The following is a 14,473-nucleotide window of genomic DNA, read 5'->3' as shown; positions in this document are numbered from 1 at the left end:
GTGTATGGGCAATGCAACAGGGTACTGCATCCAGTGCCAAAAGGAAGTCTCCTGTAATCTTTTTGACCAGTTGTCTGATGCCCTTACCATCTGTAGGCTGAGAGCTCCCAAAGCTGATGCAACCACCTCCCAGGCCCACTCATGGTCCTGCCACTGCATGTGCTCCCAACCAGTCATCACCCTGGCATCAGACATCTCCTGATGACCCCCTAAGTTGTTTTGGGCTGGAAGCATGTTGACTTCTTATTGAATGTCACACTCCAGAATCTTATTTGAGGGATTATTTTAAAGTTTTAAAGGAGGGGAATGTTGGGAAAATTCAAGTGAGTTCTGGACTTTATTCCACCATCTTGGCTCCACCCATACTATATCTTGAACTAGTCCTCAACAAAGATCAAGCCAGGAGACCAGTAATTCTACATTGTGTAAAGGTGGATATGATTAAACCTCTCTCTCTCTCCTCTGCTTCTGCCCATTTTAGAAATAGCCCCAAACCCAAATGATCTTTGATTTTTCTGCTCCCTTGTCAGGGAACAGAGACACTCAGGCATCCTTAAAAGCCAGGTTCTTAGTTCCACATTCAATGGCTTCTGTGGAAACTCCTATAATCTTCTAGGAACAAAGAATTAAAAACTTTCAGTTTGAGAAACAAATAATTAAAACAAATTGTTGGCATACCCATGTCAGACTTTGTAAGGTTATCACTGTGGAACATACTGATGGACTCCTTGGTTTCTAATGAACTCTCTGATACCAGAAGACTGAGCAATTCAGAAGAATCCTGGGTTGGTTCTTTAGATGACTGACCTTCTAGAAAACAGGGATTATTAAAAATGATTCCTGAAAGATTAAACAGATAACAAACTGAAGATAATAATGAGTTGTCAATTTGTAATACAACAACTTTAGGGAATTTCCCAAGACACATAGCTAAATATTAGTCCATAGGAAAGGTTGGCTCAAGACCAAATAAAAGTCTTTTCTTTAGATTTTCCCTTTTTCCAAATGTTTCCCTCTCCCTCTCTCAGTAGTTGCTTGTCTCTCAGCTGTGCTTTCCCTAATCCCCAGGAAACAAATTCTCTCATTTTTCCTTTGCCATTCTGTTTTCTGAAATCTAATCTCACAGAAAACAACTCTGAACTAAGTGTAAATGACTGAGGAGACTCAATGTGTTATTCTTTTACGGGTATTTGAATTTTGGACAAAGCCACCAGCTAAAAAGCTGAATTTGAAATTGGTGTTAGTGTTTAGCCTTTTAGTGATGAGAAAGATGAGAAAGAAATCCCCCTTTTGGGGGATATAACAGAATAGGTCTTCCTATAACCTCTAAATCATATCAAGTAAGTGTCTGCCTATTCAGTCTACTTATACCATAGCTAGAGCTACCATTCATATATTACTTTTTAAATTTTGCAAAGTGCTTTATAAATATTACATCATTTGATAATTAGGACCCTGGAAGGTGGGAACTATTGTTATCTCCATTTTACAGATGAAGAAATTGGGGCAGACAGAGGTTAAGTGACTGCCCAGCTAGTTAAGCATCTGAAGCTGGAATGAATTCAGTTCTTCCTGATTCCAGGTCCCACTCTGTCTCTACTGTACCACCTATGTTCTTCCTATAGAGCTGGTTCTGCTGCTAATAGGAATGGCATAGACTATATATGGGGTGGGATATTATTTAGGCTAGGTAACTCAACAGGAAAGAACAACATTGAAATAATCACCTGCATCAACGTCAGATGTGCTTTGAGAAGAATTTCTGCTTAGATCTTGCAATTTCTTTTGAAAGGGTGGAAGTTTTTTAGAAATAGCTTCCAGGTTATGATACTTAAAAGAAAAACCAAAAGGTGGAGTTTAGCTGAAATGAGCAGAACCAGGAGGCCAATTTCTATGATACCCACACCACTGTTCAGTTTAATGGCCAGCCATGATTCCAGAGAAATGAACCAAACCACCCACCTCCTGACAGGGTGGCAATGGAGTCAAGAAGTCAAATGGACATGGTCAGTTTGGGCATTTGGTTTGCTTTACCAGTCCATATTTGCCCCTAGGGTTTCACTTTTCTTTTTCAGTGGTGGGGAGGGGGAAAGAAAAATTAATGCTTTTTAATTGAAAAAAGTCAAATAAAATTAAAATTAAATTTAAAAAATAAACGTGGCTTAGATTTATACAAAAAGCCACTATGAAGGAAGATGGGAAGCAAAATATGGGGCTAAATAATTGATGAAAATTTTATTTTATTATATAAATATTATAAAAATTATATAAATAAAATTAATTTTTATTTTCAAGAAAGCTCACAAACTTTTTGAAGAGATGCTTGTGGCAGAGCCTTCCAAAGATTGATGATTACTACTCTCATTTATGCTAACTAGCCATAATTGCTTTCAAAGACAAAATGGTGCTTCCTTTTCAGCTTTCACCTGCTGCTGGTGGGTGGCTGGGTTATTTATAGTTCTCATGGGAGACTTGGGCCTAGAAGGAGAAATGTCCTCTGGATGGGGCCTGTTTTAATGGGCATAAAAGAACTCAAAATATCACAGCTGTGACAAAATGGGCCTAACAGAAGCAATCCTTGGAAAGGGGGTAGTCAGTGAATCATTTATTTTTAGACTTATGACTGATTTTGTTCCAATTCATTTTATAGATGAAGGCCAGAGAGACAATTATTTAAACCAAATTATCAAAGAAAGTTAGTGATAGAATCAGTACTAAGACTAGGCTTTTCCCAGTTCCTAGTCTAGTGATGTTTCCACTATACCTCATTCAATAGAGAAGTCTACATAAGGAATGGTTGAAAGGATAAATGGAATGGGGTGGGTGGGGGAAGAAGATAGAGGTATATGGTATTTTAGTAATAGACTTCCACATTTGGGGGATAAGGCATGAACAAAGTGTGGGGCAAACATTGGATTTGGAGTCAGAAAACATGACTTTATAATTTAATGTATTCCTTTGGGGAAGTCATTTACTCTCTGGGTCTCTGTGTCCAAAATGATGGGACATTGACCATATGACCTTTAGGGTCCTTTCCAACTTTAAATCAATGATCCTATTAATCAAAATTTGTCTTGTCTCCATTGGCTTGCCAGAGTCCAGAAAGAAGACTGATTTGGGGGACCATGGCTGATTAAGATGTTGCTTTAGCCAATGTCCAGAAAAGTTCAGCTTGAACATTATTTATAACATTTATACAACTAAGGTAGAGACTCTTAAAATATTGTATTAGACTGAAGTTAATTACCTGGGTCATAAATATCTTGCCAAACTCAGACTGGAAATATGGTGGTATTAGATAATTCCTCATCCCTGCCAAACAATTTTGAGTTTCTTCAATGTCACGCCTGGTAAAAGAGAAGAAAAAGGCACAGAGGATAATACTACTTATCACACTTCTCCCCTTAATTGTCCCAGAAAAGAGGCAGGATGATTAACAGTGTAAATGACAAAGAATAAGAACATAATGTGTGTCTGAATTAAACTACATTGGTTTTTTTGTGTATATCGAGCTTGTCCCAGACATGTTTAATATCAATCATAATTTTCCCTTTCAGAAACCAAACTCCTATATAGATTCAAAATAGCTTAGATTTATGTAGTCAGTCAGGCAGTAAGCATTTATTAAGTACCTACTACATGCCAGTGCTAAGCACTATAGTGCTTTAGGGTTAAAAAATTCAACTGTGGCAAATATGCATTAAGTAATTGCTATATGCAGAACACTGTGTTATACTTTGTGACAGCTATGAAGATCGAATATGGCACAGTCCCTGTCTTCATGAAGCTCATAATCCAGTTGGGAAATATGAGATATGCATGTGTGATTAGTCAATCTGATATTTACATGTGATATAGATCATATGTGATATGATATTCCATGTGTTATATATGGTATATACAAAATATATGTGATATATATATATATAAACAAACGTATGTGATACAAAAAGATACATGAAAAATGTATTTAAAGTATGACCCAAGGACCTTGTCAGGTTCAGGTTAGAGAAGAATCTTTGTTGATTAGGGATATTGAGGAAGGTTTAGGGAGAAGACAATATATGACTTGGACCTTAAAAGATGTTGAAGATTTGAATGAGTCAGGATGGTGGATTGGCTTGGGGGAGTTGGTTGTTGGTGGTTATAGATTAAAGACATTCAGGAAAAGGAAACAGTACCAGCAAAGGCAAGCGAGCACCACCAGACATATGTGGTTTGGCTAGAGGACTGAGTACATGGAGAAAAACAATACTCAATAAGATTAGGAAGGTCGGATGGATGGCATCAGGTTGGAAAACCTTGAAAATCAGGCTCAGGAGTTTGAAATTTTCCTGACAAAAGTAAACCAGAAAGGATTCCAGGCAAAAACATGCACACAAGCAAGATTTCTGATGTGGCAGGAAAACAAAGGATGGATTGAAGGGAAGAGAGAAAGAAATAGAAGGAAGAGGAAGAGGAAAGCTACTACAATGATCCTGGGGGGTTATGGACTATTACAACAAAGACAGAGGGAATAAGGAGAAGGATTAGATTTCGAGGAAATCGCAGGAGAAGGACAAGATAGGACTTGATAGCTGTTTAGATGTGGGCCAGAGGGGTTAGGAACAGGAAGATTTGGACATAAAAGCAAGGTTTCAGATAGAAGAGATAGGGTGCATGACGCTCCAACAAAGGACATTCATCACACTTATTGTTTGTTGACTGTTAAAAATCCTATTGATTCATCAGAGCAAAATGACACCTTAAAAAGCTTTCTTTCAATAATGTCTCCCATACATACATCAAAATTATTCCTTGATTTAACAACAAAAACAGTCTCATTCTCCGACTTTATATCTACTGATGTCCAATGTGTAAAAGTCCTGGCCACTGTCATGGAGGAGATGCAACAAAGACAGTTTGACTTGGCAATAGATTCCTTATGAATAGGGAGGTCTATAGATGTGGACAAACCTGTCTTGTGCATGAAACAGTGATGGGTAAAAGTAGATTGAGGCCAAGTCTGTCCTGGAGTTTGGTAACTGTTAGGTGTTTCAGAAAATCAGGAAATGGATAAGGAAAACTGATGTTATTTCTCTATGGGAGGAGAGGGAAAGATTATTAACAAGGTCATCAATCTTGAATTGCTTTACCTTATGAGAACCAATTGGTTCTTGTTGTAACGAAGCAAGAACATCAAGTATTTTTCAGGGCCACAGGTAGGAATTTTGTAGTAATGGAGCCTTAAAACAGGAATACCTAAGTGTCATTGACCAACTGAATAGTTAATCAGCTTCAGCAGGCATAATAAAGCTAATGTTTTGAGCACGACATTAGAGTAAAACTTTTGGCCCACATTTACTATGCACTCAGTACCATCCAGGGTACTGTGAGAGATACAGGAGTTCCTATTGTTAAGAAGCTTTCAGTGTAATTTTGAAATAATTTTAGCATTTGTTGAGCACTTTGGGGGAGAAGAGGAGGACATAAAACTAATATTGTATTGATGAAAAATGGGTACTGGAGTGTTGATATAAACACTGAGCTTACAAGGCTTTAATCTCCATGAAGACAGGAACTTTATCCTGTTTAAACTTCAGATTGCCTAGTGCCTTGAATAGCCTCCTGCAAACAGTAAGTGCTTAATAAATGTTTGCTGGGTTATTAATTATTGAACAATCAATAGCATACCCAGGCCATGATTAGGGCTATAGGAATGACAGGAGATCTTGGTTCCCTTTCTCAGTCTGCAATTTCTTTCTGCTACTAATTCAACACATAAAACTAGGCTGTAGTCCACTGTAACTCTGGAAAATGGACATAGGAATTTCATGAGAAGCATATGGAATGTCACAATCTACAACTGGATGACCCCAAATCTCAAGGAAGGGAAATTTTATAAAGACCCTAGGCATACTGAGAAACTTTTATATGCCTAAAGTATGGTACGAAGATTGACTTAATACTTCTTTGAACTGATCATCATCATACCTGTTCTGTTCCAGCTTTTCTTTCCAGCGTTCTGAGGGTTTTGGATGGCTACATGAAGGGGAAGAAAGAGATGAAGAAAATGGGGTCAAGGCAGTGCTGGCATTTTTACGAAGCTGTCCAAAACTTATAGGAGGAAACTAGCCACCATTTCATGAAAAGTTTATCAAATAAAGGAGCCTGGACTTTGTGAACTCTGATCTAGGTCTGGACTTGGAATGTGTCACATGGAACCCTGAGCTATAAAGTTAACCTTGTTCTCTATTTTTAATTGAGAGAATCATAAAAATATTTATAAATGAGAAATGACAAATTATTATAAAATGCTAATAATTATTATAGCTGACATTGATATAGCACCATAAAATTGGTAAAGTATCTTAGAAGCTTCATCTCATTTGAGACTTTATACAATGATATGTGATATGAATACCACAGATAAGATTAATAGTTAATTGATAGTTGAATCAATTGAAGTTCAGAGATGTTGAGTGACTTGACCACATTACTCAATGGATGTCAGATGAAGATTGGCATTCAGGCCTTCCTGACTCCCAGGTATTCTTTTTTTTTTTTGCCTTTTTTGGAGGGAAATTGGGGTTAAGTAACTTGCCCAACATTACACAGCTAGTATTTTTGTGTGGGTGTTAAGTGTCTCAGGCCGGAACCGAACTCAGGTCTTCCCAACTCCAGGGCCGGTGCTTTACTCACTGCGCCACCTAGCCACCCCTTCCAGGTAGTATTCTATCCACAATACTAGCCCTTAGAGCTTTGACTCATGACTCAGGATAATAAAAGTTTACCCTAGAATCATCTTACCTCCACTTATCCCAGTTTATTCTGGTTGACGTTTCTGGACTAGCCAATGCACGCTTGTACAGTTCTGCCAGGTGTACTGCAACATTAAAGAAAGGGAGTTAAATTTCTACTTTCCCTTAGTATATAGAGTGCAACCAATATTAACATCAAATGGCTCCCTGAAGTTTACTGATTTCCCAGAATCCTATGATTTAAAAGAAGGACAGTGTTTAACCCAATTATCTTAGTAGTTTGTCTGAAAACCCACTTAGTAATAGGGAATATCATGGGATTCTCTTGACCTATTGAAACTTATTACCCAGTAGTAAGGAATTTCATTCAAATGTTTATACAGTCATACAGTTGAGCTGGAAGGGTCCTCAGTGATCATCTAATCCAACCCCCCCCCTTTTTTTTTTACAGAGAAGGAAATAGAAGCCCAGAGAAATTAAGTGATTTGGAAATATAGATAGGAAGCATCAGATGTGGGCTTTGTGGTCCAGACCTAGTGCTTTCTCTGTTGTGCTAAATGGCTTCTTAGTCAGGAGAGTCTTGTTCTTGGTGTTAGAACTGCTGATAATAAATCTGTGCTATTGTTCTCCATTGGAGTTTCCCTGAGAGCCATGGTCAAGAAACAGAAGGGCCACAAAGGATCCTTGAGTCTACGTTTCCTGGTGTGCACTTGAGTACAATCTATTCTCAGACAATTTCTGATGAAATGTCTTGATTGCTACCCTGAAGATGGGCATTTCTTAATTTTTTTCTTCCTTCTTATCCATACCCCATAACCAGAAACACACAAGAATGGCCCAGAGAATTATGGGTGAGGTTTTTAAGAATACAGCCAGGAAATACAATGATCCAAGACAATTCCAAAGGACTCATGATGGAAAATGCCGTCCACATCCAGAGAAAGAGCTGTTGGAGTCTGAATGCAGATCAAAGTATATTATTTTTGCTTTATCTTTTTTGTGTTTTTTTCCTTTTGATCTATTCCTTTTTTTCACAACATGACTAATATGGAAAAATGTTTTACATGATTGCCTATAAATAATCTATTTAAAATTGTTACTGTCTTAGGGAGAAGGGAGGTGAGGGAGAAATTTTAGAACTCACAATTTATTAAAAATGAATGTTAAAATTGTCCTTACATGTAATTGTAAAAAATAAAATACTATTAAGAATGAAAGAATATACAGTCAGGGAGAACAAAAAATCCCCTCTTTCCTACCTCATATAAGATTTACCTTCTTATTTCTAAGACACAATAGCACATCATTTCTACCAGTGGCCCTCATGGTCAATTGGACCAGTTAAAGATGATGTTTAGTTCTTTTAAATTTGAACTCCTGTTAGTCAAACATCTATAACCCTAATGCACATACCATACTCATACAGCACTTCTTAATAATCTAAGCTAGGTGGCACAATGGGTAGAGCCCCCGGTCTGGAGTCATAAAGACCTAAGTTCAAATCCGACATTTAATATTTGTGTGACCCTAGGCAAGTCACTTAACCTTGTTTGCCTCAGTTTTCTCATCTGCAAAGTGAGTTGGAGAAGAAAATGGCAAACCACTTTAGCATCTTTGCCAAGAAAACCCCAAGTGGGATCGGAAAATGTTGGATATGACAAAAACGACTGAACAACAAGTGAAGGACTCTTCATTTATCTTTATTGTCATCTTTTCAGAGCCTATCAGTTTATCTAAGTATGGAACACAGTGTGAGCAATGAACCATTGCAATAGATGAATAAGAAGGGAGAAATTTAGCAAGAAATGCTTATCTTCAGGGGAGCGATCTTGACATCTCATCTGAAATAGACTGAGGACAGGAATACGAGATATTACAAAGGCATTATACTGCATAGATAAAGTGTATGAGAGATATTACAAAACATAATTAGCTGGACTTTGTGACTGATTAGTTATGGGGCTGAGGAAAAGTTCTGCATTAGGAAGAAACCTTTTAAAAATAAAATTCTAAATAAATTAAGGGGAGAAATACTGTACATAAAATCCCCCAATATTATTTTTTAGTGTAGTTTCCCTTGTGTGGACAATCCCTAAGTTTAAACAAAATGAAATCTGACATTTACCTTCAGTAAAGTGATCTTCTTTGCTTTTTTCCATTTTAGGGAAAGACTGCAATGAAGATAGAATCATTTCAGTAAGATGGTTATTTTTTAAAACTAAAATTCAGTCCAAATATTATTCTTTTTAAAAAAGCAACTTATTATGTCAAAATTGATCTATAATGGAAATAATCCTAAAGTGTATTAACTGTATTCCATGATTCATTCAGGATCCTTTTCGCTCAGGTGTTGCTTTCTCTTCAACAATTCTTAAAAATGATTATTTTTAAAGGTATACGTAAGTATACTTACATATGTATATCAATGTGCATTATATGTTGCCTTCCTAACATATACATATATATTGCCTTCCTAAGAACTAATAAAACCACGACATCTCAGAGTTGGAAGGGATATAGGAGATTATTTCGTTTAAGCCATACATGAACAGGTAATCCCTCTACTATAACTACACGTTATTCAGATATTGTGTCAATTTATCTGATGCACAGAACTTACTATCTTCCCACACTATACATCTTTACACAGCTCTAGTGATTAGGAAATGTTTCCTTATTACAAGCTAAAATCAGTGTCTCTACTACACATCTATGCTCTGTGGCAAAGCAAATTACTACTACTACTACTACTACTACTACTACTACTACTACTACTACTACCTACCACTACTACTACCACTAGCACCACTAGCACCACTACTACCGCTACTACCACCACTACCACTACTACCACTACTACCGCAACCACTATCACTACCACCACTACCACCACTACTACCACTACTGCCACTACTACTACTGCCTCTTCCACATGACATTAGCACCTTGGGAAGCTAGGTGGTGCAGTGGATAGAGGGTCAGCCCTGAAGTTAGGAAGACTTCTGTTCCTGAGTTCAAATCTGGCCTCACTTACTAGCTGTGTGACCCTGGGCAAGTCACTTAGCCCTGTTTGACTCAATTTTCTTATCTGTTTAGTGGTCTGGAGAAGGAACTGGCAAACCACACTAGTATCTCTGCTAAGAAAACCCCAAATGGGGTCACAAAAAGTTGGACAGGACTGAAACAACTCAGTGTCAACCACCATCTGACAACTCCAGTCCTGCTCTACATTTGAAAACAATTATCATGTCTCCCATCCCCCTAAATCTTCTTTCTCCTAGACTAAACATGCACATTTCTTTCTTGAATTCCTTCATCCTCCTGGCTGTCTTCTAGTGGATATGCTCCAGCTTATCAGCGTGCCCGTGAAGCTCAGAGTTGACCATAAGTCTCCAGAAATGACACGACTAAGAGACCAGTGTGATTATCTCCTTTGTTCTGGACACTGACCTAAGACCACATTAGCTTTTTGGGCAGCCATGCACCAGTGTTGACTCAATGAGCTAGCACCCCTTGAAATGTTTGCTGTCTAGCTATTTCCTCCCATCCTGTAACTGGCCTTCTTACTCTCATGTACAATATTCCATCTTATGTTGCCTTTTCACTGGATGTTCTAGCAGGCCTGGAATCAGGAGTGCTGGGGGGCTCAAATGAGATAAAGGACATAAAATATTTTGCACACCTACCTGGAGTGCTCTCCCTTCTCACAAGCACCTACTAGCTTGCCTGACTTCCTTCCAGATTCAGCTCAGACCTCACCTTCTTCAGGAAGCTTTTTAAAGTCCTCCTTAGAGCTAGTGCCCTCCCTCTGGATTACCTCTCATGTATTCTTTGCATATCTTGTACATAGGTAGTTGTTTGCCTCTTACCTCCCTCATTAGAATGGGAGCTCCTTGAGGTAGGGATTATGATTTTGGCCTTTCGTTGTATCCCCATAGCTTCCTACGAGATTTGGCATATTGAAAGTACATAATAAATGCTTATTGACTAATGTTTTAAAAACATATTTGTTTTATCCATTGTTTTATCCTATGAAGATGTAACTTGTTTACTTATTGTCATTTGCATAATTGATAAACTTACCATCTGAGCTTTCTTTCAAGCTGTTGATAAAAATACTGAGAATAAGGGTCTCTTTTCTTACCATTTCTCTAAATATCTATTCATTTGAAGACAGTGAGAAGCATTGAATTCAAAGGCTTTCCAACTGAAGAGGAAGTCTTAAAGTTCCAATGGGATGTTTGCAGATATTACGGAAGTGAGAGATTTTAGGTAAAGGGGAGAGAATGTGTTTAGGGAAATATCAGTATTACCAAGGAGGCTTTCCTTTCCCCTGTACCACATCAAACAATGACTCTGCTTAAAAGGAACCCATTTCTACTCACCATGACCAACTTGAGCAGGTCTGCGGCATTGCCTCGCTCCTCCTCTGTCCGTGAATCCTTAACAGTCATTTCCTGTAATTCATCTTCCTTCTTTAGTATATGATTTATATAATCCTAGGTCAATGGAGACAACAAAGTCTAAGAAAAGGGTAATGATTTTTTTCAATAATTAAAGTAGACTCAGGTACCAATATTTGGAGTTTTTAGGAGTTTCAGGTGTGCTGGTCGTGGGAAATATTACAACAGAAATTCTTAACCTGGTATCTATGGATCCCTTGAGGGAGAGATTTCTGGGGGGGTCTGTGCATTTGGATGGGAAAAATACATAGAACTTCATTTCCCCTAACAGAACATTTTCTCCAACAACAATTTAGCATTTACTTTATTTAAACCTTATTCTCAGAAGGCATCCATAGGTTTCAACAGACTGCCAAAAGGGGTGCATGAAACAAAAAGGCAAAGAGCCTCTAGACTATAGTTTTCTTTTGTGGCTTTAGTAGTCAATTTTCATTTACTACAGGAAATAATATATCATTTATACTATGTATATACATACACACATATAGAGATTTATAGCTATATCAATAGCTAGATAGCTATATCTAAATCTATCTATCCATCCATCCATCCATCCATCCATCCATCCATCCATCCATCCATCCATCTATCGTGTATATACATAATTGTTTGCATTCTATTCCCCGTTAGAACTTGAGCTTCCTATGAGCATATAAATCCTATGCACAACTATGCAACTGGAAGGAATTCTCACTTCTACCATTGCTTACCCAGAGATCCTTCCTTAGAGTGAAGAGCTCCCAACATGACTAATAGGCAGTATGTCATGATAGTCAGTTATAAAATGATAGCAAAAGGACTTTGCTTTCAAGACCCAGAGAGGGGTGAGCAGGATGGTAAAAGCCCTTGAGATCATGCCATATAAGGATTGGGATGTTTAGCCTGGAGAAGCAAAGGTATAGAGACAATAGGGTAGCTATCTTCAAGTACCTAAAGGCTGTCAATGTGGAAGAGGGACCGTACTGATCCCATTGTTGTTGTTCAGTTTCGTCATGTCCAACTCTTCATGACATCATCTGGGGTTTTCTTGGAAGAGATGCTGAAGTGGTTTGCAATTTTTTTCTCCAGAGGAAACTGAGTCAAGCAGGGTTAAGTGACTTGCCCAGGGTCACATAGCTAGGAAGTTCCTGAAGCCAGATTTGAACTCAGGAAGAGGACAATTCCTGACTTCAGATCTGGCACTGTCTCCGCTTTACATCCTCGCTGCCCTATACCGGTTCTGCTTGGCCCCAAAGGGCAGAATTAAATTTTAAAGAGGTGATTTTTAAATTGACATAAGAAAAAGCTTAATAATGATTAGAGTCATCTAAAAGAAGAATGGTCTGTATAGTAGAATAGAAGGAAAAGCTGGAAGACTAGATCAGTGCTGTCAAACAGAAATGGAGGGGCCACTAAATACATAAATATTCCTTCAGGTTGCATATTGACTTAGAAAACCACATATTAATATTATCTCTTTTTATTGTATCCTTCTATTTTTTTGGTTAGGTATTTCCCAATTATATTTTAATTTGGTTCAGGCCACACTTAGAATGTGGTGGGCTGTATGTGGCCCATGAGATGTGTGTTTGACACTTCTGGGCCGTATGACTACTTGCAGGGAGAATTACTTAGATATGAGTTAGATTAGATGGTCTATGGGGAGCTTTTCAACTCTCAGATTCTGATTAGGAAGATAAAGATGGTTCTGAGACATAAACAGCTGGTTAAAGAGGTAGGGGATTTAGATTTTGGAGTACGATTTAATGTCTTTGAAGAATAATTCTTTCTTTGTCAGTGCTTATAAATATATGTTTGGGGTCTTGTAAGTCTGATCAAAAGGACTTTAAACTCTAAAGGAAAAGAGAAAACTTCCCATATGGATCTGCCAAGTTAGATACCACAGGAGGTAGTAGGTGCAACATAGGAAGAAGAATAACCAAAGAGAGAAGCAGGAATTTTAGGTGACTCTATTCTAGAGGAGCACCAGTAATAAAATTCATGGCCTCCAAAGGGGTGCATGAACAAAGTAGGAACAATCATCTATAAATGTAAAGGGGTAAAGTGGATCTTCTATGTATCACTGAGACTCGGTAGCATTGGACTCATCAATCACAGGAAAACTAGAGGTGGGAGTGATGACGTGGGAGTGCTCTAGGAATGCAGGATAACCTGTGCATAGGCATTTAGACAGAAGAGGGAAAATCATGTATGAGAAACAAGTTTGAGCTCTCATTACCTGAAAGGCTTATCAAAGCTAGGTCTACTGGTATGGAAATCATTGTATATGGTTACATTTTTCACTATTTACTCTTCCTTTGGAGTATGGCTGTATATCTATATCTCTATCCATACACCATATATACACACGTATATATACATACACACACACACACACACACACACACACACACATATATATATATATATATATAATACACACAGAGGCACACACATGATGTACATTTTAACTATCTACACACACATTGCTTGTGGAAAATCCAAAAAGGATGCATTTACACACCTCACCCCTCATTTCAGCTCATGCTAAAAGAAGGATGTCTTCTGCCTCTTCAGAAGGGTAAATTGGCATTCATCACAAAACAAAAACATAAGGAGCCACAGTTTTTCATTGATAATAAGGCAAATAGACATATATGGAAAAGATTATCCATGTAGATGGAAAGAGGAAATTCGATTGGGAAGGAAACAACATTAATAAAGACTGGTAAGCAGCTAGGAGGGTCAGACATCTGTCTCTTCTTTCCTTTCCTCCCTAGGCAAGGGAGAAGAGGAGCATTGGTTCTGATTCCTGCCATTTTGTAATAGCACTTCACCAGAATTCTGGAGGATGGAGACTCAGACATCTAGAAATAAGATACATATGCTTGACTCTGCTGACCAATGTTCCTTCTCCAAGATGAAAGAACTGCTTTTTAAAAGAGTTTGAAGTCTATAGTACTTATTCCATTTTTCAAAAGGTGAAAGAAACAATGGGGAACACAGCTACATAGACCTGAGTGTAATGAAGAAGGTTGTTGATGTATAAATCTTGGGAGGAAGTGATCACACCATCTTCAAGTCTGTGATAGAAGTTTGGGCATAGATACTTTCAATATAAAAAAAAAAAAAAAAAAAAAATTTTTTAAAAAAGTTCAAAAAAAAAAAAGGTCCTTGTGGGGGGGGGGGGGGGGGGGGGGGGGGGGAGGGAAGACGGAAGTCTGTGAGAGAGATGGGGAGGTCCCAGAAAGAAAATTCTGAAGACAGAAATGCAAATTATTCTACTGAAAA

The 14,473-nt window shown here is 37.9% G+C and overlaps 1 protein-coding gene across 1 annotated transcript in view; it reads right to left on the bottom strand.

Moving 5' to 3' along the window:
• Positions 1-14,473, bottom strand: part of SPAG17 (sperm associated antigen 17) — a 266,279-nt gene that overhangs the window by 24,187 nt on the left and 227,619 nt on the right. The window contains exons 36-42 of the mRNA XM_069089276.1: positions 11,126-11,239; positions 8,866-8,911; positions 6,790-6,865; positions 5,974-6,021; positions 3,248-3,347; positions 1,728-1,830; positions 679-810 (exon numbers count right to left, since the gene is read on the bottom strand). Of these exons, the coding sequence (XP_068945377.1) occupies positions 679-810; positions 1,728-1,830; positions 3,248-3,347; positions 5,974-6,021; positions 6,790-6,865; positions 8,866-8,911; positions 11,126-11,239 (619 nt within the window). The remainder of the gene's footprint in view (positions 1-678; positions 811-1,727; positions 1,831-3,247; positions 3,348-5,973; positions 6,022-6,789; positions 6,866-8,865; positions 8,912-11,125; positions 11,240-14,473) is intronic.

The sequence above is a fragment of the Petaurus breviceps genome, unplaced genomic scaffold (genome assembly GCF_028583685.1).
Source record: "Petaurus breviceps papuanus isolate PSGF00001 unplaced genomic scaffold, PetGlider_PUasm1.0 186, whole genome shotgun sequence".
In the NCBI taxonomy this organism is placed as follows: domain Eukaryota; kingdom Metazoa; phylum Chordata; class Mammalia; order Diprotodontia; family Petauridae; genus Petaurus; species Petaurus breviceps.
This window is presented reverse-complemented; position numbering and strand designations above follow the sequence as displayed.